Genomic DNA, 26,675 nt, shown 5'->3' with positions numbered 1-26,675 from the left:
ATTCTGCCGGTAACTTCTGGCATGATATTCAGTTAAAATAGTAAGTGATACCGTTCTTTGAGAACAAGAGGAGAAGTATGGAATGTATATTATATCATCCTTTCAGGAATTATCCTCATTCTATAAACAAAAAGTCGAGGTTCAAAGAGACCCACTGAAAAAACTGCCAAAGTTTCAGAGAAGCTTTATGTAGTGGAGGTAAATTTAAACTCACACCTGCATGGCAACAAAAGTTGTACTCTGAAAGTCTCTGGCATTCTGCTTTCCATGACTCTTAGACTATCAAATGTTTTTTCAGTGGACCTTTGTTTGTTTAAGGGCTTTAGTCAAGAAGATTTGTACAAAACTACCTAATGAAAGTCAAAACCTTGATATTAGAGAACCTATTGTGTTTTATTGCTTCTCTGGGTATAATGCAATTTTATAAATAATACGCACTTTGTGCCAACAAGAATCTACATACAAATCTACATCCAAACCGTTTCCATAACTACCTTGTAGAATGTACCAGTGGGAAGTTATGTCAAAGCTCAGTTTTAGCATTTCTGCTCTTAAAGAATGATTTAGATGGTTTATATGTTTCCTGTAGGCTCAGTGTAATATCAATTATCTCAAATTTAAAAACTGGGCTTCTTGATTGGGTTGTTTTTTTGATACTGAGCTACATGAGCTGTTTGTATATTTTGGAGATTAATCCTTGTCAGTTGTTTTGTTTGAAAATATTTTCTCCCATTCTGAGGGGACGATCTCATGGATATTTCTCCAAAGATGACACACAGATGGCCAACAAACTCATGAAAAGATGCCTAACATCACCAATTATTAGAGAAATGCAAATCAAAATTACAATGAGGTATCATGTCACTTTGGTCAGAATGGCCATCATGAAAAAAATCTAGAAACAATAAATGCTGGAGAAAGTCTGGAGAAAAGTAAACCCTCCTACACTGTTGCTGGGAATGTAAATTGGTACAGCCACTACGGAGAACAGTAGGGAGGTTCCTCAAAAAACTAAAAATGGAATTATCATATGACCCAGCAATCCCACTCCTGGGCAGATACTCAGAGAAAACCAGAGTTCAAAAAGATACATGCACCCCATTGTTCACTGTAGCACAATTTACAACAGTCAGGACATGGAACCAACCTAAATATCCACCAACAGAGAAATGGATAAAGATGTGGTACGTATGTACAATGAAATGTTATTCGGCAATAAAAAGGAACAAAATAGTGCCATCTGCACAGATGTGGATAGACCCAGAGATTATCATATGGAGTGAAGTAAGAAAGATAAACAAGTAGCATCAAATACCATATAATACTGCTTATATGTGGAATCTGGAAGAAAGGTACAGATGAACATATCTGCAAAGCAGAAATAGGGACACAGATGTAGAGAACTTATGGACACCAATGGGAAAAGTGGGGATGGGATGAACTGGGAGATGAATACTGACACACGTACACTACTCATACTGTGCATAAAATAGATAACTAAAGAGAACCTGCTGCATAGCACAGAGAATCCTACTCAGTGTTCTCTGGTGATCTAAATGGGAAGGAAATCTAAAAAAGAGGGGATATGTATACTTAAAATCGATTCACTTTGCTGTACAGTAGAAACTAACACAATATTGTTAAGTAACTATACTTCAATAAAAATTAATAAAAAATAAAAATAAAAGTTTGGTGTTTTTCTCTTTTGAGACATTTGAAAACCTGAACAGCCGTCTGTCCCAAGAGATTGTTTCACGTGTCACAATTCATCCCAGGTCTCCTACCTTGGAGAGAATGGAGAAATGAGCTGGGTTTCTTTGGCCCAAGTAATGATGGGTGGGGGTAAACCCTTCACTTCACACGGAAGGGTCACCTCTTCTCCCGCAAAGACTGAGATCTCAACAGGCTTATCCTGGGATGGTCCCCTTTGGTCTCCGAACACCCTGGGCCTTACTAAAACAAACACAGGTTTGGGAAGGGAAAGAGTACATTGAAACAAAGCACACTTTAAGTTAAAAACAGGACCACTAACATTCTTAAATAATTTTCAAAAAGATTCTGTTGATTTCAAAGTTTGGGGACATATCTAAAGCTTTCCATAAACATTTACTGTGAGACCTTAATGGAAAATGACTAGAACATTTTCCTTTTCAGCTCTTCCTTTCACAACACAATGAAAAGGTCCGCCAAAATGCCCTTTCAGAATGTGTCATGTGTAAAGCAACCCCTCAAGGCAGAGCGCTGACCAAGACATAGCTGAGGTTTGGCTTTGCCAGGAGCCTTAACTACGTGGTGTTTCTAAAGAGGGTTGGGTGCCATAAGCATGCTCCTTGGAAAAACACCATTAAATTTTTTCCAAAAGGCTACACCGTTTTTCTCCCTTTAAATCAGAATCTAAAGAGAGGAGATGTAGGTTGGCAGGAAAAGTACTTTTTTTTTGTAAAAAACTATAAACTTGGGGGAGTAGTTCACTTTAGGGGTTCAGGCCTCTGGTAACGTTATTTGGGAGAGAAATGTGAGTTTTGGCACAGACACACAGCATCAGAGAACAGTCGTCCACGGGGGCTCTCACCATAGACAGTCAGCTGCACTTTCCTTTTGGCGTAGCCAGCTGCATTGGTGGCGGTGCACACATACTCCCCGCTCTCCTCACCCCCAGGGGACACCACGTACAGACTCCCATCAGCCCCTGTGGAAAACTTAGCACTGCTGGTGGAAATCAGCTCGCCCTTCTGCAAAAGGACACAGTGAAGTGTTTTTTAAGATAATAAAGGAGTGACTTAATGTCTGGAAGAGGAAGAGAGGGAGAAAAAAGGATCTCTAAAGGAGAAAATACTAGATTGAAAGGAGGCTAATTTAAAGAAAGTTCCTTGTAAGAAAAACAAATAATGCCAAGGTGATAGTTCTTCCTACTAAACCGGGTCACCTTCATTCTAGAACTACCAAAACTGGAGAGGATGAGGAAGTAGCAAATGGGATGGGTGTTTGTGCTAAGATAGGCACCGTTTTGAACACTTCACATCAATTAACTATGGTAATGCTTACAACAATCTTTTGAGTAGTAAATACGACAATCCCTATTTTACGGATGAAAGTATTAACTCTGGGAGCTTGGTGGGATAGCTTGCCCAAGGTGAAAGAGTCAGTCATTGGTAGAACTAGAAATTGAACCTGGGCAGGCAGGCTCAGGAGGCCAAACTCTTCACCTCCATTGTATTATCACAGAACAAAGGCCATTCGGGAAAGATTTTATTTTTATATTTCCCTAAAATGAATTAAACTTCTCAGTACCAGACACTGTGCAGTTTGTGGAGTCAGCTTCACCACCGTACTTTTGTGCAGGAATCTGAGCCTTTCCATTTAATTTACAGATATCAAAACCAACTTCTCTATATTTCAGAGACTTTTAGAAGTATAAAATTAGATGTTATGGCTATCTGGAGAAAAACACGGTCCAAAAGGATACACGCACCCCAACGTTCACTGCAGCACTGTTTACAATAGCCAAGACATGAAAGCAACCTAGATGTCTTGGATGGATAAAGATGATGTGATAAATACATACAATGGAAGACTGCTGCTGCTAAGTCGCTTCAGTCGTGTCCGACTCTGTTCGACCTCATAGACGGCAGCCCACCAGGCTCCCGTCCCTGGGATTCTCCAGGCAAGAACACTGGAGTGGGTTGCCATTTCCTTCTCCAATGCGTGAAAGTGAAGTCGCTCAGTCGTGTCTGACTCTTCGCGACCCCATGGACTGCAGCCCACCAGGCTCCTCCGTCTGTGGGATTTTCCAGGCAAGAGTACTGGAGGGGGGTGCCATTGCCTTCTCCCAGTGGAATATTACTCTGCCATTAAAAAGAATGAACTGATGCCATTTGCAACGACATGGGTCAACCTAGAAACTGTCACAGTGAGCGAAGTAAGTCAAAGAGAATTATTGTGTGCTATCCCTTATATGAAGAATATGAAAAAGAAACGATACAAAGTAACTTATTTACAAATCAGAAACAGACTCAGAGACTGAGAAAATGAACTTATGGTTATCAAGAGGGAAGTACCGGGGGAAGGGATAGTTATGAAATTTGTGATGGACACATACACACTGCCATATTTAAAATGGATAACCAGCAAGGACCTACTGTATAGGGAACTCTGCTCAATGTTATGTGGCAGCCTGGATGGGAGGGGCGTTTGGGGGAGAATGGACACATGCACAGGTATGGCTGAGTCCCTTTGCTGCTCACCTGAATCTATCACAGCATTGTTAACTGGCTATACTTCAATATAAAATATAAAGTTTTTAAAAATTAGATGTTAAGGCAAAATACTCTGGTTGTGTACTAATTCTACAAACACCGTGTTTCATTATTATGCCGTCATTTTACATTATTTTCTCTCTACCAGATTTAATTACATATGCCGTCTTCGAAGCTGTTAAAATATGGAAAGGACTTTATCAGAAAATGCGTTTTTCCTTACTGCAGGGAAAAACCATAAAACTTCATGACAGGGAATACAGAGCGGGGAGAAACGAGTTCACTGTTGTTGTTGTGGTTTAGTTGTTCAGTCATGTCTGACTCTTTGTGACCCCATGGATGACATCCCGCCAAGCTCCTCTGTCCATGGGACTTCCCAGGCCATGGGTTGCCATTTCCTTTTCCAGGGTATCTTCCTGACCCAGGGATTGAACCCGTGTCTCCTACATTGGCAGGTGGATTCTTCACCACCGAGTCACTAGCAAAGTCCACACAAGTTCACATATCTGTCTTGTTTTGGCTTTGAGAAGAGTAGATTCCAAGACAAAGATTTGGACTCAGGGAACTTACTTGGAAAGTGACTCTCAGAGCCTTGAAGAGGAGGGTGGGAGAGTGATGCAAGGAGGAAGGAAGGCTAATAAAGGGTTTCACTGCCCTGGTTTCCTCTGGTTCTGGGTTTATAAGCTCAGTGTGTGCTGGTGACCCTCTGAGACACTAAGCATATACACCTCAGAAGGGTTCTCCTGACAGATGAGAAGTGGGGCATGTATTTGGGACATCTCCCCCTCCCAGGAGTTAATGTTCCTGTACTTCCTGACCACTTGAGTAGCAGGCTACATGACCCTGCGGGGCTTGAAGAAAGCCCTGAGTCCCCAAACCAGATAGGTACATGCATGAGGGGTGACCCTGGCAGAGAGCATGGAGCTGTCCACCAGAGCTACACTGAAGTCAAAATCACTGACAGGGAATAAAAAGAGGATCTGCTGAAACATGTGAAGTGCTGAGAAAAATGCCTAGCCCACAGCATGTGCTATATTAATGTTCTCTGTTGTGTGAACACTACTTAAGGGTTAAATAGGTGAATGCACTAAGGACATGTTAAGGTCCCTTCCAAGAGGAAGACGGCGTGGTTTTTCCTTTCCATAAGGTCCTATAGGAGAGCGACAAGTTCCACGTATGACTAAAAATATTCCAATGCTGTTGTTACAGCACATGTCATTAACAAACACCACTAAATGCATCCTTTACCTTGGACCAGGCAATAGATGGTTTGGGAATTCCACTTGCTTTGCACGGTAAAGTTACTGGAATGCCTTCGATGGTACTGAGGATCTGCTGTCCATGCTGAATGGTTGGCAGAACTGGAAAAGGAAGCAATATGCAAAATCTGAGCACCTACCCTTCCATTTTGCCTTACAAGTTTAAAGCTGAACTTTTTCATAACAAACCGAATATTTAGAAGAACTAGCAAAGAATCTTTTCTGTTAAAATGTAGGGTCATTTGGAAGGGAGTGTAATAAAGTAAATACAACAGTTACAATCTGAACGATTTAAATAAAATCTTAAAATGAAGTAGCAAATTATGTGTAATATGGTTGATTTTCCTAACAAAAATATTAGAGGATTGAAGGAAATCTTTATTTTCCAGAAATTCAAGATAGAACTACACCCTAAGAGTTACACATTTAACGTGTATCTTTCACCATTATGCATTACACATTAAGCTGCACTGAGCTGACTTAAACTCACCTCCAGAGGTATGGACTATTTAAGTACTACACATTAAATATCTATCTGTCTATACACAAGAATCACTTAGCAAGCTACTAAATTTAACCTTGAAAATAGAATCTGTTTTCTCAAAAGGAATTCAAAAGTTATACTTGAAAGGCCTTAGGAGCTTACATTTAAAAGTCTAAAATACAAGATTCTAAGTTGATATTTTTTGCTAGGAAAAATGGCATACCTTTTGATTTTAGAAAGCAACTGAAGAATTGACACTAATGAGTGAAGCAATAGGAAAGAGAAGATTTTATCATTTCATTCTGTGTAAATCTGCTAATCATAACCAGTGTCAGTCTTTCAGTCATGTCTGACTCTTTGTGACCCTATGAACTGTAGCCCACCAGGCTTCTCTGTCCATGGGATTTTCCAGGCAAGAATACTGGAGTGAGCTCCCATTCCCTTCTCCAGGGGGCCTTCCTGACCCAGAGATTGAACCTGGGTCTCCTGCACCATCTGAGCCACCAGGGAAGCCCAGTTATAACCTCTCTGAATACAAAAAATTACCATTATTTGATGTTCTCAAAATAATGAATTTGATTACAGACGCTCTCATACGTGAAAGTTCCTAACACAGCACAATGAACATCATAAAAGCGCATGTATATATATACACCAGGCATTTCCTTTCCTTCCCCTGAAAGATGGAGCTGCTCTCTAGGGCTCAAGCACTCACTGTATCTCTTGTCTTTAAGTCAAATATCCTTAGAATGATCCCAGCTACCCTGGAGTTGAAGTTAACCAGACAAGAGATACCAGAGACCTCAGTGCAAAAGCTTCCTTTTGGAAAAGCTTAGATTAGCTTTGTTCCATACTTGCATTTTCCTAAGACTAGTCTTATTCCTTAGAAAATATCTTCTTGAAGAAGTGGCAGCAAATTCCTAGCCCTAAACGAGAATGTCGGGCTACTCTTTAAAGCGAGAAATTTAATTCCCAGAATTATCACGGAATAGTCAACTTTCAACTTTGCTGTCATTTCGCGGCAATGTGGAATAAGCCATTTTCTTAAATGCATATTAAGTTTGACAGGTATAAAGGCAAATGTCAGCTATAAATGCAGGCACCAGTTTTCAAATCTGATGACACTTGAGTATGGAAGAGGTTTTCCTTTCCAGATTGCCAATCTATGTAAATGAACATAACAATGAAATGCTTTGTCATTTTAATTTGCATTTGTATGTGCATTCGTTAATACAATTATTTTAAGAATTCATTGAGGCCTTTACTATATTTTTTAATTGATTAAACCAAAGTATAGTTGATTTACAATGTTGTGTTACTCTCTCATAAAGAGCAAAGTGACTCATTTATACATATATATATCTTCCTTTATTCTTTTCCAGTATGGTTTATCTCAGGGTATAATAAATATTCTTAAAAGTGGAGAGGCAGAGTGATGAAATTCACATATATACAGAAGTATAGAAAAACTATAATACTGCATCACATCCAACTCAAAGACAAATCTTTCCTCTGGATAGCTGGTTGGTTTAGTCCATGTCAAATGGCTGGGTTAATTTTTTCTTAAACTTATGAACTAAATCAGTTATTCATTTTGGACTACGATGGATGAAACAATGTTCTCAAATGACCTCTTTAACTTTTCACTGTTAAATTTCCTTTATCTTGATAAACCATACCATTGGTTTGTCGGTCTCCTCCAACTCCTTGGGTCTGGCCAACTTTACAACTAATCATGTCACTCTCTGACCCACGTAAAAATTTACATCAGACTTCATCTCAAGACAAGATTCTAGGAATTGTTAGAAGTAAAAGGAAGATGACGTGAGTACATTTCTATTGTCAATTGTCAAACCAGTCCATAAGCACCCTCTGGGAAATGTATGGGCTCTAGCCATACATGAAACCAGTCTGTTGTTCCATGTCCAGTTCTAACTGTTGCTTCCTGACCTGCATACAGGTTTCTCAAGAGGCAGATCAGGTGGTCTGGTATTCCCATCTCTTTCAGAATTTTCCACAGTTTATTGTGATCCACACAGTCAAAGGCTTTGGCATAGTCAGTAAAGCAGAAATAGATGTTTTTCTGGAACTCTCTTCCTTTTTCCATGATCCAGCGGATGTTGGCAATTTGATCTCTGGTTCCTCTGCCTTTTCTAAAACCAGCTTGAACATCAAGAAGTTCACGGTTCACGTATTGCTGAAGCCTGGCTTGGAGAATTTTGAGCATTACTTTACTAGCATGTGAGATGAATGCAACTGTGCAGTCATTTGAGCATTCTTTGGCACTGCCTTTCTTTGGGATTGGAATGAAAACTGACCTTTTCCAGTCCTGTGGCCACTGCTGAATTTTCCAAATTTGCTGGCACATTGAGTGCAGCACTGATATTCCAGCATCATCTTTCAGGATTTGAAATAGCTCAACTGGAATTCCATCACCTCTACTAGCTGTGTTTGTAGTGATGCTTTCTAAGGCCCACTTGACTTTCACATTCCAGGATGTCTGGCTCTAGTTGAGTGATCACACCATCCTGATTATCTGGGTCGTGAAGCTCTTTTTTGTACAGTTCTTCTGTGTATTCTTGCCACCTCTTCTTAATATCTTCTGCTTCTGTTAGGTCCATATCATTTCTGTCCTTTACGTCAAGGCTGTATATTGTCACCCTGCTTATTTAATTTATATGCAGAGTACATCATGAGAAACGCTGTGCTGGAAGAAGCACAAGCTGGAATCAAGATTGCCAGGAGAAATATCAATAACCTCAGATATGTAGATGACACCACCCTTATGGCAGGAAGTGAAGAGGAACTAAAGAGCCTCTTGATGAAAGTGAAAGAGGAGAGTGAAAAAGTTGGCTTAAAGCTCAACATTCAGAAAACGAAGATCATGGCATCTGGTCCCATCACTTCATGGCAAATAGATGGGGAAACAGTGGAAACAGTGTCAGACTTTATTTTTGGGGGCTCCAAAATCACTGCAGATGGTGACTGCAGCCATGAAATTAAAAGAAGCTTGCTCCTTGGAAGGAAAGTTATGACCAACCTAGATAGCATATTCAAAAGCAGAGACATTACTTTGTCAACAAAGGTCCGTCTAGTCAAGGCTATGGTTTTTCCAGTGGTCATGTATGGATGTGAGAGTTGGACTGTGAAGAAGGCTGAGCGCCGAAGAATTGATGCTTTTGAACTGTGGTGTTGGAGAAGACTCTTGAGAGTCCCTTGGACTGCAAGGAGATCCAACCAGTCCATTCTGAAGGAGATCAGCCCTGGGATTTCTTTGGAAGGAATGATGCTAAAGTTGAAACTCCAGTACTTTGGCCACCTCATGCAAAGAGTTGACTCATTGGAAAAGACTCTGAAGCTGGGAGGGATTGGGGGCAGGAGGAGAAGGGGACGACAGAGGATGAGATGGTTGGATGGCATCAGCGACACAATGGACATGAGTTTGAGTGAACTCCAGGAGTTGGTGATGGACAGGGAGGCCTGGCGTGCTGCGATTCATGGGGTCGCAAAGAGTCGGACATGACTGAGCGACTGAACTGAACTGATAGATGAAACACAACTGTAGACAAGCTGGCATTAGGTATTAACTCTTTTGGACCATAACTATTTTAGTGTTACTTTATTATTTCTTCAAGAATATTTAATACGAGGTTGGTGGAGATTGGCAGAAGATTGGTCTGAGCCTGAAAGAGGTGGAAGAGGCTATTTATAGGAAAAGCAGACAGTAAAAAGAAGATGGCCTGCATTCACTGGAAACTTCAACAGAACAAGCAAAATTTGGAAATTACTGGATTGTCCAATTCAGGCCCTAAAAAAGACTGAATCAACTACTAAAAATAAATGTTCTATTCTACTTTCATCCCTGTACACAGAGCTAGTTTTTAATACTACACTTTAGAAAAGCAATGTTGCAAAGTCTTCAAAGGAAATATTTTAAAAAATTATGACAATTTCTTAAACTATGTAGCTGTCGTCTATTGAGATGTAAAAAGTTGACAATGGTTACTCATGAATGGAAAAAAAGACAGCTTCTGGAGTTTTTTATTTGTGACCTTTATAACATGCAAAAAGATTGTTTGGAGAACATGAGATGGCCTTTAGAAAAGTTTAGGTCATTTCTAGCTAACACACAAAGGGGTTATCAGAAAGGACATGGCCATTACACAATCTGAAAAGAAGAGGCAGTTTGGATGGTATAATAAGTTCTGCTGGCCTGAAATTAAAATGTATTTTTAAACATACATTTAAAAGAGAGCTAAGTTCACTTTTATCAATTAAGAAACCACTTACAAAAGCCCTTGGACAGACTCAGCTAGTGACTCCCAATAATATCTTTTTGTGTACACTGGAAAGGGAAATCTGGAAACAGTCTTAACAATGTTAAATACTGTTCAAGAAATAAGGGTTTTTGTTAAGAATAACAATTAGGAAAGATATCTACTTCTCATAATTAGAGGAACAGAGTGATTTGATTTAAAGACATGGACCCAGTTCTGAACTGGGGAAAAAATTATGATGGGTGCACCTCTTACCATGCACGTCCACAGTGGTGGTTTTGTTGGTGGTTCCGGCAACATTACTGGCCACACAAGTATACTTGCCTCCGTCCTGCAAGCGGACTCTTTCAATATGGAGACTCCCGTCACTGCGTACAGTGATGTAAGGGTTTTGGACCAACTTGAAGGGAAAAAAAGTCATTTTTAATTAAAAAGGCAATAGTGTCTAAGCCAAAAGCAGATCTGCTTTCTTTTCCAACTGGGTTATTAAATGTCTTATAAAATAACGAATTCATTTTAACATCCTTAAGTGAAAAATGATGAGCATAAAATGTTACCAAGCGTTGTAACATTCGTATGTCATTGTGATATACCATCAAAAACTCTATCCACTAACATCTGTCAGAATTATGCATATGTTGGAAAGGGAAAGAAATAGAAACAACATTTATTCCCTGTTTCTGTAATTTTGGTTATCATGCAGAACCCAAATTTGACTCTTAGTATTGGCTTAATTTGTTCTTTTTCAAGAAGACTGGATTACCATTTGCAAGCCATTTGACACTTTTATTTTGAATCAAGCATCACTCAAACTGAGAGAATGATCTCAACACCCACTCTATTCAGATACAAATATTAGAAGTCAATGCATGATACAGGAACTACATGACAGAAGGGTGACGACAGTTTGTTAATAATCATTACCTCTAACTCTGTACCATTTATGTATTTTGTTCAATCACAGGGTACTTTAGTGTTCAAACAGTATCATCCTATGTCATAAGGGCATTTATTATTGAGTGAGGTGCACTAATTTTTCTCGGGTTTTTATGCAAATGTGAACATTTTTACATCTTATTTCATGGACTCAATTCACTTTTAATTGGCACGTCAACAGGAGAGTAAGTCTAAATATTCTGGAAAACAGAAGGAAAAATGCTCTGAACTAGATGAAAATTTATTGCCATAGATAGATGTTTACAGAATAATTCCTTAGACCTGTGAAAATTTTTCAAATTCCTTCATAATCACAAGTTATGCCTTGAAAAACAATGAGAAAAAATTGATCCACATTGTAAAATAGTTCACTGTAAAAGAATGTTTGAAGATAATAATAAAGATTAAAATATAAAATGAAATAAAATAAAATATAAAATGAAACAATTTTATGAGAATATTAACATTTTATTATGTCCTGCAAAGAAGGATATAAAATATTTAAATGCTATGAAAACAAACTTCATCCTTGCTTCATTTTTTACATATTCTGGAATTTTCTAGTAACACTGAGTTTAATGCAAAATCATAAAAATTACACCATTGACCATTTCTCCATCATGTTAATTCCAAAATCATATAAACTGCATAAACATGTTAATACTGAAAAAACATTTATTTTTTAAATGTTTGCATATTTATTTTATTGAAATTTCAGTGGTTGAAACACACTGCCTCTTACTCAAGAAAATTAGGAATAGGAAAGCATGGATTTAAAATGCTCTTACCATGGCTGAATTCTTAATCCACCGACGTTCTGGAATGGGATTTCCAGCCAGTAGAGCACAAGGCAAAGTAAGCTGCTGTCCTTCAATTACACTGGTCACTGGGGGGCTGATTCCAATGAGTGGAGCGACTAAATCAGAGAGAACACACAGCCGCCATCAGCCCTATTTCACTCAAAAGGAAGGCCCATTCTTTTATAGACCGAGATGACTACTAATGAAGCCATTAGAAAACCGAGTTTTGAAGAACAAGATATTTAAATGCACAAATTAGAAGATAGAGATACAGGACCCTTCAAAGCAAAAGAGACTGGCAAGAGGACAAGTAATAGTATAGAAGTAAAGAAAGCTACATAGAATAGGTCTACGGCTTAAAGGCCAGAAAAGTCAAGCCAAGAAATTTGCAAAATATTCAACAGACAGATGGACAGTGAGTGAAAGCACCGATAAATAGAAAAGTAGAATCATCAGCAAATATTCATCTGGGAACTTATTGGACAAGGGACAATTAGAAGGGATGAGATTAGGAGGAGGCTGTCCTAACAGCTCAGGCAAACAGAATGATAGAAGGCACAGAGGCTTTGTAAACGTATCCCTTTCTAGAAATTGATGAATAAACTCAACATGAGTCAAAGTAAAAGCCCTAGTAAAGTAAAAACCAAAGTAAAAGCCCTAAGAGATTCTTCTTGGAAAATTTAAGCATATGTACATGCTGTTCCAATGAACAGACATCGAATATAAATTTAAGCGTGTGACCAAATGGGGACTTTGATAATGGGGACTTTAATCAGTGGGAAGAGAATATTCAATAAAAGATACTGTACCAAAGTCTTACCACTTGAAAAGAAAGGATTTGGTATTCCTACTTCATATCACACACAGAAATCATTCCATGTGGACTAAAATGATAAGTATAAAGAAAAGAACTAGAAAAGAATACCACCTGTGTGTGTGTGTGTGTGTGTGTGTACACTCAGACTTAATTTATTCAACTGAGCCTCATTTCTTCAGGTGCAAGGTAAGGAGCTTAAAGTGGATATCTCTAAGGTTATTTCCACTTTTAACATCAAGGAAATACAAAATAGGGTAGAAGGGAAGGACAGCTACTGTTGCAATCAGATACTTACCTTTTTTTTTTTTTTTCAAATGGTACAAGGAAGAGATGAGGTAGTTAGAGAAGTCTGATGTTTGCAAAAAGTGTGCTAAGTACTTCATTGATCTTACCAAGTCCTGTCACTGTTACTGTTGTCTGGGACTGGATCTTTCCAAACTGGTTTTCTGCTTCACAAATGTATGTTCCTTTATCACTTGCCCATAAGTCTAAAAAGAAGAGATGATTCACTCACTCAGCACCACCCATTAACCACATGTGAGTCACAGTGCTGAGATGTGCGAGTGGAAAGTATGATACTTCCGCCTGGTAGTTCCCATTCTAGGAAAACAGACATAGAAAACAACAATCCTACTGCAGTGTGAAAATGCTCTCCCTTGAGCTTCAGACCATGAGCTGTCTGGTCTGAGCAGAGAGACAGAAGTGTCTGACGGCGTGGGAGGAGTTAGGGAAGGAGTCACATAGGAGTTAATATCTGCATGTGCGTGTGCACTAAGTCATGTCAGATTCTTTGCGACCCCATGGACTGTAGCCCGCCAGGCTCCTCTGTCCTTGGGATTTCCCAAGCAAGAATACTGGAATGGGTTGCCATTTCCTCTTCCAGGGGATTTTTCCAACCCAGGAATTGAACCTATATCTCCAGCCCCTCCTGCATTGCAGGTGGGTTCTTTACTTCTGAGCCACGAGGGAAGTCTGAGCTATACCTTAAACACCTTAAACAACAGGTAGAACAGAGGAAGGGCAGTCCAAACCCAATCGGCTCAAAGGCAAGAACATGACTTGAAAAATCATGCTCTGTTCAAAGAATGGAAATATGTATCACCTCCCTGGGGACATTTTGGAGGCTGGCAGGAGAGACTGTTTTCATTGGTACAATGATTAGGGGAGGCTTCACCCATGACTCAGCAGTAGAGAATCCATCTGTAATGCAGGAAACCTGGAGATGTGGATTTGACCCCTGGGTCGGGAAGAGCCCCTGGAGGAGAAAATGGCAATACACTCCAGTAATCTTGCCCAGAAAATCCCATGGACAGAGGAGCCTAACAGGATACAGTCCATGGGGTCATAAAGAGTCAGACATGATTTAAAATAACAACAGCAAATGATAAGGAGTGTCTACTGGCGACAACTAGGCAGACAATGCGGGGGATGGATTCACAATAGGCATAATATCCCAAGTTCAGCAAGACTTTCGAAGCCCCCACTGGAAATTTTTGGATTTGATGACTTTATTTATAATTATTTGAGCCTACAACCTAATCCTGTTTAAGTGGAAGAAAGAAAGAACTTTTCCAAAATTGTATACCATTTTAGAATCAGCCTAGGGTTTCTGGGTCATCAATCCATATTCCTTTATCACTCTACATTTTAGCTGTCAAATTCATGGTGATGTAAATAAACATGTATGCATACTCTGTGAGCACTGCCTGGATATTTATCTATTGCTGCTGCTGCTACTGAGTCGCTTCAGTTGTGTCCAACTCTGTGTGACCCTATGGACTGCAGCCCACCAGGCTCCTCTATCCATGGGATGCTCTAGGCAAGGGTACTGGAGTGGGTTGCCATGCCCTTCCTCCAGGGGATCTTCCCAACCCAGGGATCAAACCTGGGTCTCCTGCATTTCAGGCAGATTCTTTACCGCTGAGCCACCCCAGGGAAGCCCATTTATCTACTGAAATATGAATTATTTTAAGAAAAATTACTTTGTTTTCTTTTGTACTAAATTTGCATGTTAAATTTTTTTATTATGTAGGTCAGTCAAATATATAAAATTTTCAGAGTAATTAAAAGCACATTTATGAAATATTTTAAATTAAAGATTGTGTTGGGGATAAGGGGAAGGATTACTGGGTTACAGGTTGTGTGGACATAATCAGGAGCCTAAAGATAAAGAGGCAGACTGCTGCCTTTTAAAAAGCATAGTTTTATCTTATGAACAACTGGGAAGTCAAAAGAAGGTTTTAAATAGGGGACTGACTGTCATCTTTGCAAATATCTTAACTAAAATAAGCACATTTTAATCTATTGATAAGACACTGACAGAGAAAAAATAATAGTTTTCCATTATGAATACGTCCCTCCTGTCTCAAAGAGTGCTGACCAAGTTTCTACTCTGTTAACCACATGCATGTAACTATAGAATTGCATCTGGTAAATGTTGATGGCATGTACTCTCAAAATTAGCAAACATTCATTTGCCAAGGCAACTTTGGCAAACCACCTGGTTAATAAGTTGGAGATTATTTCTAACCAAGATATTTTTCATATTATCAATTCAGATTATTTTGAAGAGAAATACAAAATACCACTGAGAACTAAATTTCTAATTGCTAGCTTCCTTTTAGATAATTTACTTTGAGCAAATGGGCAACCACTGATGAATACACTGCCCTTGTTTATTTTTTCTTTTCTTTCATTTCCACCAACTGATTTGTTTTCAAGTCTTTTTGTTTCCCTCTGGGCTGTTTCTCATCACCACTGTGTCAACCTACCTGTGTGAGCTTCTCTATTCTTCATTCTAGCACGTCTCCTCTATCCTGCAGAGGAGCTGTTCTGAAACAGTACTTTCACATGCCTTTTCCTGCCTAGGAAGCTTGGGGGGCTATTTGCTACCTTACCAACTACATTTCTTCACCTGCACATTTCAGGTTCTGTACAATATGACCCATCTATTGAGTAGTTCTCATATGTACTAATATGGCCACTTGGCAGACAGTAGATTATAAAATATCTGAGGGAGGAACCCCATTTTGACTTCAGTCTTCACCATAGAGACTAGCACAAAGCTGAACATGTAAGTGCTTGTAATTAGTTTAATTTGTACTGAAACTTTAAGAGAGGTTAATGTACATTTGACATTGTTAATAAACATGAAAATCACTTATGGGGGGGCTTTCTGCAAAATACCCTAAAACGCATTTTTTAAAAAAAGTCAATTAATCATTGAATTGTTTTTACTCCTCTTATGCCATTATCCAAATATTCTTAACAATATTTGAAAAAGTACTAAGAGTTTACAAATATCTGAATGCTTAAGAGATTATCAGTAAAAGTTTGAGATGATGGAATATTTTACTTTTTAAAAAATGTTTTGCTCCAGATAGATAGTTTTTAGTCAAAATTGATAGTCAATAGGGTCCCTATGCATGTGATTATGAATTCTTGGCCCCAATTAATATTAACTAACTACTAGTAATATTTTACCTCTCTATACAACAGTTGGTACAAGAGTAAATAAGACATGATTACTTATCTACCTACAGGCCCAGGTTGACTCTATTTGTAATAGGAAACTGAGCTATAAACAAGACATACTGCTTCATAAGTCTTTATGATACAGTAACAACATAAAATTGAATAAAATGCTATTCATTTACGATAAATCCCAGGCATGAGTTCAGTATTATTTTAAAATGAAATTCAACAAACACAAAATGTGTTGGTAAGATTAAGTTACTATTTTGAACATATCAAGGCCTATGTATAAAAAATGTATACTTTCAATGTACATATTTGTATAAAATATATTTCCTTTAACCTACTTGAAATAAAGAGATCTCCTGTTCTTAGTTGGCTGATGGAACTCACTGAAAAAGGTCTTGAGAAGATGGGCATGTTGTCTACTCTTCGCCATTTAATCTTTGGTTCTGGATAACCCTGGACATAGCAAGGTAATGTCACATTTGAGCCAATCTCCACGGATACATCAGTAGGTTCTTGTATAAAAACTGGAGGTGCTGGAAGATATTTAAAATGAAAAAAAAAACAAAAACAAAAACAGTTATTGGTATCGTATACAGGCACATGAAATAGATATTAATTTATAGCTAATTTAATAAACAGCATGAGTAAACTGCAGCCACAAAATTAAAAGATGCTTGCTCCTTGGAAGAAAAGTGATGACAAATCTAGACAGCATATTGAAAAGCAGAGACATTACTTTGCCAACAAAGGTCCATCTAGTCAAGGCTATGGTTTTTCCAGTAGTCATGTATGGATGTGAGAGTTGGACTATAAAGAAAGCTGAGTGCCGAAGAATTGATGCTTTTGAACTGTGGTGTTGGAGAAGACTCTAGAGAGTCCCTTGGACTGCAAGGAGATCCACCCAGTCCATCCTAAAGGAAATCAGTCCTGAATATTCATTGAAAGGACTGATGCGAAGCTGAAACACCAATACTTTGGCTACCTGATGTGAAGAACTGACTCACTGGAAAAGATCCCAATGTGCCGGGAGCCGGTGAGGCATTCCACTCGTGACACAGGTCATGAGGAAGGAGGCTCGGCATACGCAAAGGCGGGATGGAACCTCAGGAGTCCACCCGGATATTCTCGAGCATCTTCCCCCCAAAAACCAGAGTCTGCCTACTTTATTGCTTTGTGCTCTCACCTCTGACTTTACTGGGGGCTGTCCCCTACCACCATCTCGCTCTCTCTGTCAAAGAGTTAACTTACATCTCCAATTAATAAAGTTCCTGGGCAATTAGGAGTGTTTAAATCCAAACCCCTCAGATGGCTCTCTAACTCGCCTGACAAGTTTACCCGGACTCCTACAGCTATGCATACGATTGTTTACAGTCTCCCAGCCTCGAGAGGCACGGGAAGCTTAAGATATTCAAATAGCTTAGAGCCTCTCAGAGAGTTAGAAACTGTCAGAATAAGACTAGTAAGGGATTTCATTGATGAGTCAATGTTTGTTGCCAAGTTTTCACATCCCCTGAATTGTATCCTTGAATGTGTATTAATTAATAGTTGGTATGTAGAAAAAATAAGTAGTGGCCTTGGTGTTAGTAACTTTAGACCCTTAAGGTAATAAATTCTTTCCTTTGTTGTAAACCCATTACACATCCACCCTATAGGAATGCAATTTTATCTTCGCAAGATGGCGCCAAACCTTAAAATAATTACTCTTAGAGTAAATAAGTATTTGTTGATAAGTCCTTGTCAAGAGTCATAAAATGTTAGTAGGCCTTCTGGCCAGAAGATGATGTAAATCACCTAAACCATTTGTATACGATAAATTTGCAGGAAAGAAACCCTGGTTTTTGATAAGAATCAAAGACTGCTGACTTTGCATCCCCTATTATCCTCTATGTGTAACTTAGGGTATAAAAGCCCCTGTTAAAAATAAAGCTATGGGCCTTGCTCACCAGCGCTTGGTCTCCCCATGTCATTCTTTTCACATTCTGGCTGAAGTCTCCATCTGGAGCGCGGAACCCACCATGCTTACTAATTATGCCTGGGCTTCTAAGACCCACTCGAGAAGGTGTCTAGGGTGAGGCACCTTCCGCTATTCGAGAGGGCGCCTGAGGCCTACGTAAGTGGTGCAAACTTCTTGTCTTGAAGTTTTATTGGTCTCCCGCGTAAACCAAGCTACTCAGCCTCTTTTCTCCACTGAATTTTCCTACTGAGCTATCCTCACTCTATTATTCTTTATATCTCTAATTAGCATATAAATAGTCGCCTAGGCCGTCTCTCCTTCGAATACCCTGGATCAGCTGGGGCTGGACCCCGGCACCAATGGTGGGAAAGATCGAAGGAGGGAGGAGACAGGGACAACAGAGGAGGAGATGGTTGGATGGCATCATTGACTCAATGGACATGAGTTTGAGCAAGCTCCGGGAGTTAGTGATGGACAGGGAAGCCTGGCGTGCTGCAGTCCATGGGGTCGCAAAGAGTTGGACACAAATGAACGACTAAACTGAACTGAATTTAATAAACAAACAACAGATTGAATTTGAATCAACTTATTGTTCATATACTACTATAAATATCTGTTTTAAATATTCTTGTCTGCTATTAAAAACACATTTTCTTAATAAATGAATAGAGGCATAAGGAAGTCCAACTATTGCCTTAATGTGATATGATAGAAGCAATGACAATTTAAATCAGGATTTCCTTAACTAAAGAGAATCTTTCATTTCTGGAATTTGCCTTTTAGTTTATGCCACACTCCTCAAAACTTTAAATTTTCTAATAAATAAGTCTGCTTTGTAAAGAAATACTTTAGACAATTTCCAAAACTTACTTCTTTTTGTGGAATTTTTAAATAAATCAATTCATATCAGGGTTTATTCTTTAATAGACCACTATCTAACAAGCAGACAGAATTTAATCTTCAATTATATTATTGGTATATATCACATTCTTGCTTCTCAATATCTTTTATATTTTTTTTTTTGTATTTTTGAGTTAAAGAAATTGAAGCTTAAAAATCAGTAATTTAAATTTACAGGGTAGCTTTTGATAAATGGAGCCTAGGGAGTGATTAATCTTAGAGTTAAGAAATGATTCAGAAATTATAAAATTACAGATAAGAAATTCACAGTTATCTACATAATTTAGGTAACCACAGAAGCCAGAAGGGAAAATGAGAGGTTAACAGACCTACCTTGGAAAACACAGGAATGCAAGATAGGGAGGATGCTGTCAGCAAGCCTGAATAGATGGCTCTCAGTATATCCCACAGAACTTATGAGTAATGATGTGTGAGGCATCAGGCAAGGAGAAACATATAAGATACTTTTAGAGGTAAGATGAAGCCTGTTCAATATAGAGGAAGTACCCTAAGAAGGTCTCCTTAATAATGTCAAGATTAAACATTGGTTATGAATTGCAACAACTATAGCATATAGAGCCAGAGACTTGGTTAAGTCCTCTTCATTAATTATCTCATTTGATCTTCATGATATCCCTATGAGGCAGATACTGTTATTATCCCAATTTTATAGAAGCTGAAACAGAGATGGTTAATTTGCTAAGTGTCACATGGAGCTGAACAATGGAACTAGTATTGAAAATCAGACTGATCTGACTCCAGAGTCACAGTTCCTTATCATTTTGTCAGCCAGTCTTTTCTATGGGTTCTTATAAATGCCCAAATTCAAGCTGTTTTCCACCTGGTAAAAATAGGTGTGAAGATCACTTCTCTCCTTCTAAATGGTAATTCTGGGACTTGGGTGTACACTTGTCTCCCAGGTAGCATTAGTGCTTTATTAAAGGAGGTCCCTTAGCCCAGGTTAACTTTGTAGCCCTATTTTCCATTAGTTCTCTATACAAATCTTATTCTCTGGACAATCAGAATTTACTCCAGGCAAAGACTGACCTTTCTCAAATCAGCACCTGTGCCAAGACTACTCCTTTCAAATGCAATGTATGAAGTTGTTCTCTGGCTATTGAAATACTAAGGGTTCTTGAATGCAGTTCAAAAGGCCCTTCCTCAATCACCTGTCTTACCATCCTAAATGGATATGATTTTTTTCCCTCTCTGAGGTTTCAGAGAACTCACTCTATATCACTCGCATGGCAATGGCTCCATTCAGTCTCTTACTAGACTACACATTTGACTTTCTGCAGAGAATTTATATTTGCAACCATGTTTTTATCTTCTATAGCAACTAACATGGCACTCTGTGCATTATACATGACTGCTAGATATCTGTGAATGACGAAATCAGTATTAAAACAACAATAACCTAGCATGTGTGTGTGTGCGCATTAGCTGTACAAGCTGAAAACATTGTTCGAGTACATTTGAACTTGAATTTTGAAAAAACACGGCAATGTCATAAGTCCTGCCATGTGTTTATTGAAACTACATAAAATAAAATTTAACACTACTATTGAGTAATGTGTTTCTAAAAAGAAGTTGTGTATCTATTCAGATTTCTCTTACCTCTATATGGGAATTTGACTAATAAAAAACAATAGGTAAATTAAATGCACTTAAAAATAGTTTAGAAAGCAGCTCACTGTTTGCTTTTCCTAGTTATGTAAGGCCTTACTTTTATCTGGAGTGAGATTAGTCATTTATTCTAGAGCTAGTTGCTTTTCTGAAAAAGAGATGTATAAATGTCACAAAATATGCTAGGTTCAGAGTGAACAGGTGAGTCTAGAGATGGGACCGAAAATAAGCTCCAGAAAAGCAAAAGATATGCAGAAGCCTGGGACTAATCAACTCTTTGGGAGGAAACCAAGATTAGTGACATAACAGAACACAGTCATCAGTGAAAATGGAGACGAATGAGACTTTTCAGACAAGAAAGTCAAGAACAAACCAGATTTTAAAAGGATAAGTGAAGCTCAAGCTGTGCCCCATAAAACTCAATTGAGCTGAGAGAAGTCACCTGTGGTGAAGAAGCTTTGGGAACAGGGTGAGGCACGAGACAAGCACAAGGTCAGGGAATAAACGTCCTAGTACCAGAAAACAAGGAAAACGAGAGTACCAGGCACTAGATGAGCAGCCAAGACAGCGTCAATGACAAGTGAACCTCAGTATGAAGCAGCTCAAGAGGCCTTTTAAGAACTTCCTGCTTCTGAGTGTGGCCAACTCAGACTCCAAGTGAATTATGCTGGGTGGATGGTAAATAGGTTAGCAAAATCAGAGGGAAAGGAAGAAGAATTTAATTTAGTTAAAAACAAACAAACAAAAAATAGAAGGAAATGGAAACCCACTCCAGTATTCTTGCCTTGAGAATCCCATGGATGGAGGAGCCTGGCGGGCCCCAGCCCATGGGGTTACAGAGAGTGGGAACGACTGAGCAACAAACACAGAGGAGCTAGTAGATTAGAGAAGCAGCTTAGGGAAATGACAGCCCACCAGGTGGCTTCCCTGGTGGCTCAGAGGGTAAAGCATCTGCCTGCAATGTGGGTGACTGGGGTTTGATCCCTGGGTCAGGAAGATCCAGGGAGAAGGAAATGGCAACCCACTCCAGTATTCTTGCCTGGAGAATCCCATGGACAGAGGAGCCTGGTGGGCTACAGTCCACGGGGTCGCAAAGAGTCGGACACGACTGAGCGACTTCACTTCATTTCACTTTCAGGTGGTATCAAATCGCAGCTTCACTACTTCTTAGTATATAAACTTGAAAAATTATTTTACCTCCCCCAGTCTAAATTTCCCAAAAGAGAGATAATAACATATCCTATCTCATGTTCGTAAAAGAAAGAATCATTATCAGTCATTTCAGTTCAGTTGCTCAGTCGTGTCTGACTCTTTGCGACCCCACGAATTGCAGCACGCCAGGCTTCTCTGTCCATCACCAACTCCCAGAGTTCACTCAGACTCACGTCCATCGAGTCAGTGATGCCATCCAGCCATCCTCATCCTCTGTCGTCCCCTTTTCCTCCTGCCCCCAATATATACTGTTTCTGTTTTATGTTTTGGATTTTGGGCCCCGAGGCATGTGGGATCTTAACTCCCAGTCAGGGGTCGAACCCTCACTTTCTGCACTGGAAGTGAAGTCTTAGCCACTGATCTGCCAGGGAAGTCCCTGGCTTCTGCATATAGTCTAATAGATTTATTATGCTGGGTCCTCTGTGATCCCCTAAATATTTATGTGCAAGCACCTTGATCGCACGGGGTTAATGCTCAGTACAGCTTTGGTGTTACTTACAGGTGGATGTGGTTGTATGAACGTATTATTTCGAAAATATAAAACTTACAAACAGATTCACCATCATGATCTAAAACCTATTCTATAGTTATTCTAGTTCCTTCAGTGATAATTAAATCTCTCCCGACTATGGCAACTTTTGCATTACATTAGTCCAACTGATGGAGAAGGCAATGGCACCCCACTCCAGTACTCTTGCCTAGAAAATCCCATGGACGGAGGAACCTGGTAGGCTGCAGTCCATGGGGTCACTGAGGGTCGGACACGACTGAGCGATTTCACTCTCACTTTTCACTTTCATGCGTTGGAGAAGGAAATGGCAACCCACTCCAGTGTTCTTGCCTGGAGAATCCCAGGGACGGGGGAGCCTGGTGGGCTGCCATCCATGGGGTCTCACAGAGTCGGACACGACTGAAGTGACTTAGCAGCAGTCCAACTGAGAATTTTTTTTCTAAAATGGCTGAACACCCTGTTTTGGTTCTACCAAACCACAAAACATGAAACCACAGTCTAAGTCACCCTCTGTGGTGTGGAATCCTGCAAATAGAGTCACTGCCAGGCCAGCTTTTTGTTTGATGTAGCCAATCCTTTTCTCTTCCAAATGACATCCTTTTGAAAAAGGATGAAAAGCACTGGTAACATTCCCTGAGCCCTGACCTGAAATGCCCACAACTTAAAGTCATGATAATGAGAAATAGGAAAATGGAGACTCACAAGAAGATAGAACTCAAAAATAACATGAAACAGACTTTTTATGATTATTTTTTGATCTAGCATTGTTTATGTGAAGTAACAGACCCACAAAAACAATCTGAAAGTCCAGCTAGTTACATGATATGGATAAAAGCAAGTTTTTCTTCTTAAGTCATAATCTACTTAAATTTATGCCCAATAGTTCTGGAACTCAAAGGAATAATTTTATGCACTACTAAAAGTAGCACTTAAATTATCTCAAGCCCTCTTTTCAAAAATCAAGTTGAAACACTATCATATTAAAAGCACAATGCTTAATCTTAAATGCTATACCACTATTTTTAATGCTTTTTTTGTATTATTTTTCAAGACTTGGAGAATCAAAACTACCACTCAGGTTGTAAAGTAAATATTCACCTATCTGATACACGTCCCATTAAGCAGCTTTGAGGAAAAACAGTAACTGCTCACATACTGAATGTATTGGGTTGGCCAAGAAATTTAAATCCGAATGAACTTCTTGGCCAACCCAATGCATGGGCTACAATACCTCATTTCATCTTTACAGCCAACCTATCAAGTTGTTGGTTGGTAGGTTGGTTAGTTGCTCAGTCATGTCTGACTCCTTTTGCAACCCCATGGACTATAGCCCAGCAGGCTCCTCTGTTCATGAGATTTCCCAGGCACAAAAACTAGAGTGGGTTACCATTTCCATCTCCAGGGGATCTTCCTGACCCAGGGACTGAACACACATCTCCTGCTTCTCAGGTGAATTCTTTACCACGGAGTCATGTGAGAAGTCCAACCTGTCAAGTAGGTACTAGTAAAAGCTAGGCAGAAAACCCAGTCATTTTTTACAGCCCATTCTCTTAACCTCTATATAAATTCTGGGTAAAACTTGGCTTTTTTTGGGGGGGAGGGTGGGAAGGTTGCTTTTAAACCTACTTGTAGTAATCAGAACCATCACAACTGTGACATGCATAGTGTGTGGCAGTTACATCACCTATTTGCTAGGATATGCAACAGTACTTTTAGGTAGCCAGAAAAGGTCTAATCAAACTCTGTGAGCTATTAATACAATGATCAGAATACTAACAGTGAATAGGGAAATAGTTAAGGCATGCCAAAATTATGAATGGTGATGTAATATTAAGTTATTTGGCAACTGCTAACAATGATCAAGGTTACAGTAAGCAAACAATAGAGTTTATGTAAGTAGCTCCATCAGGAAAATTACTGGAATAAAATTAAGGAAGCCATTGTTTTAGAAAAGGTCACTGAGAGTGAAGATTTTGAATATGAGTGAAGAGAAAAAAAATCCAGATCAAGGAACAAGGGATAAATATATAACTATATATAACTTTTTTTCTTACATCCTTTTATTTTAAGGCCATTTCAAATTTCTACCTCTCTGCTCCAAATTAGTAATCATGTTCCTCTGAGGCCCATGTCAACCAGCTACCAACTTCGAGACCTTCAGCTCTCCAGCAATTCCTCCTTTTCATCAAATTTCATGCCCAGACCACAGTTTTCTAAACTCAAAACAGTTTTTTAATTTCACTATAACTATTTGCTAAACCAGTCAATCTTAAGGGAGATCAACCCTGAATATTCACTGGAATGACTGATGCTGAAGTGGATCTCCTGTATTTTGGTCATTGATGAGAACAGACGATTCACTGGAAGAGTCCCTGATGCTGGGAAAGATTGAGGACAGAAGGAAAAGAGGGCTTCAGAGGATGAGATGGCTGGATGGCATCCCCAATGCAATGGACATGAACTTGGGCAAATTTTGGAAGACAGTGAGGGACAGCCATCTATTTTTCTTTCAGAAAACTTAGATCATGGCATCTGGTCCCATCATTTCATGGCAAATGGATGGGGAAACAGTGGAAACAGTGGCAGACTTTATTTTTTGGGCTCCAAAATCACTGCAGATAGTAACTGTAGCCATGAAATTAAAAGATGTTTACTCTGTGGAAGAAAAGTTACAACCAATGTAGACAGCATATTAAAAAACAGAAACATTACTTTGCCAACAAAGGTCCGTCTAGTCAAGGCTATGGTTTTTCCAGTAGTCATGTATGGATGTGAGAGTTGGACTATAAAGAAAGATGAGCACAGAAGAATTGATGCTTTTGAACTGTGGTGTTGGAGAAGACTCTTGAGAGTCCCTTGGACTGCAAGGAGATCCACCCAGTCCATCCTAAAAGAAATCAGTCCTAAATATTCATTGGAAGGACTGATGCTGAAGCTGAAACTCCAATACTTTGGCCACTTGATGCGAAGAACTGACTCATTTGAAAAGACCCTAATGCTGGGAAAGATTGAAGGCAGGAGAAGGCAGAGGATGAGATGGTTGGATGGCATCACTGACTCAATGGACATGAGTTTGAGTAAACTCCAGGAGTCGGTGATGGACAGGGAGGCCCGGCATGCTGCAGTCCGTGGGGTCGCAGAGTCAGACACGACTGGGTGACTGAACAACAACTTGCCTGTGGTCTCGTAACAGATGAATATAACAGATGAAAGGGCTGAGTCCTCTTAGGTCTATCATTTATTAGCAGTATGATGTTGGATAATTTACCTAACCTCTTTGAGCTCATAATAGAGATACTCATCGTGCAGACTTCATAGTTATTATGAAACAAAATAATGTATGTGAGATGCTTCACACAATGGTTGGTACTTGTTAAGTACCAATTAAAGACTTATTGAGGTAAGTCTTTCAGAATCTGTTTGCTGTTAATGACCTTTAGTCCTTTGATCCATATATTACCATCTTATCAACTTTTCCCCATCTTCATTTCTTTCACAATCTTGGAGAGGAGAGAGAAGGAGGTGAGGATTAGTCTATAGACACAGAGGTAGGAGGCAAAGGGACTGACTGCCAAAATGTCTCACTTCTATCTCTGAGGCGGAAGGGAAAGCCACAGCTGAGAGAAAAGGTGGTGGAGATTAGGAAGAAACTTGAAAAAGTTCTCAGCTTTGAACTGTCCGTAGGGAATGGGAGAGAAAGTTACACACAGACATACGGGAGGACTGAGCTCTGAGTCAAGAGCTGAGGAAGGATTTTGTTAATTTATCACAGTCCAAGGTTTAGGTGATCCTTCCCACTGGTGTGTGAGCACCATGGTTATAGGAAAGGATGTGAAGATGATTCCAGATTATAGCCTGTCTGAGGGGGTGTAAATACAAGAGGGCAAGAGACCTGAGGGCACTAATTAGAGATGGACTGAAGACAAAGAGGCAGATTGATGTCTAGGTTATAAAATATTTATTAGGATGTTTCCTAATCTACTCCAAGTCACTCCAGCACAGACAGCTCTAACTTTTATATTGCTTTTTGCTCATCAGAAGAGAAACTTGGCAAGTCCAGAAGCTAAAAAAATTAAGAAGGCACCAAGTAAGCATGTTAAGGTGTTTAGGTTTTCTACAATCTTGGAAGGTTGAGGGTGTCACTCCCTTTTCTCTGGAGA

At 39.3% G+C, this 26,675-nt stretch overlaps 1 protein-coding gene across 3 annotated transcripts in view; it reads right to left on the bottom strand.

The window, feature by feature from the left end:
• The window catches only part of HMCN1 (hemicentin 1), a 539,309-nt gene that overhangs the window by 248,058 nt on the left and 264,576 nt on the right, over positions 1-26,675 (bottom strand). For all 3 annotated transcript variants that reach the window (XM_061383493.1, XM_061383492.1, XM_061383494.1), the window contains exons 16-22: positions 16,651-16,845; positions 13,222-13,317; positions 12,001-12,128; positions 10,532-10,676; positions 5,505-5,617; positions 2,573-2,732; positions 1,785-1,953 (exon numbers count right to left, since the gene is read on the bottom strand). In XM_061383493.1, coding sequence (XP_061239477.1) covers positions 1,785-1,953; positions 2,573-2,732; positions 5,505-5,617; positions 10,532-10,676; positions 12,001-12,128; positions 13,222-13,317; positions 16,651-16,845 — 1,006 coding nt within the window. The remainder of the gene's footprint in view (positions 1-1,784; positions 1,954-2,572; positions 2,733-5,504; positions 5,618-10,531; positions 10,677-12,000; positions 12,129-13,221; positions 13,318-16,650; positions 16,846-26,675) is intronic.

Source organism: Bos javanicus, chromosome 16 (assembly GCF_032452875.1).
Source record: "Bos javanicus breed banteng chromosome 16, ARS-OSU_banteng_1.0, whole genome shotgun sequence".
In the NCBI taxonomy this organism is placed as follows: domain Eukaryota; kingdom Metazoa; phylum Chordata; class Mammalia; order Artiodactyla; family Bovidae; genus Bos; species Bos javanicus.
This window is presented reverse-complemented; position numbering and strand designations above follow the sequence as displayed.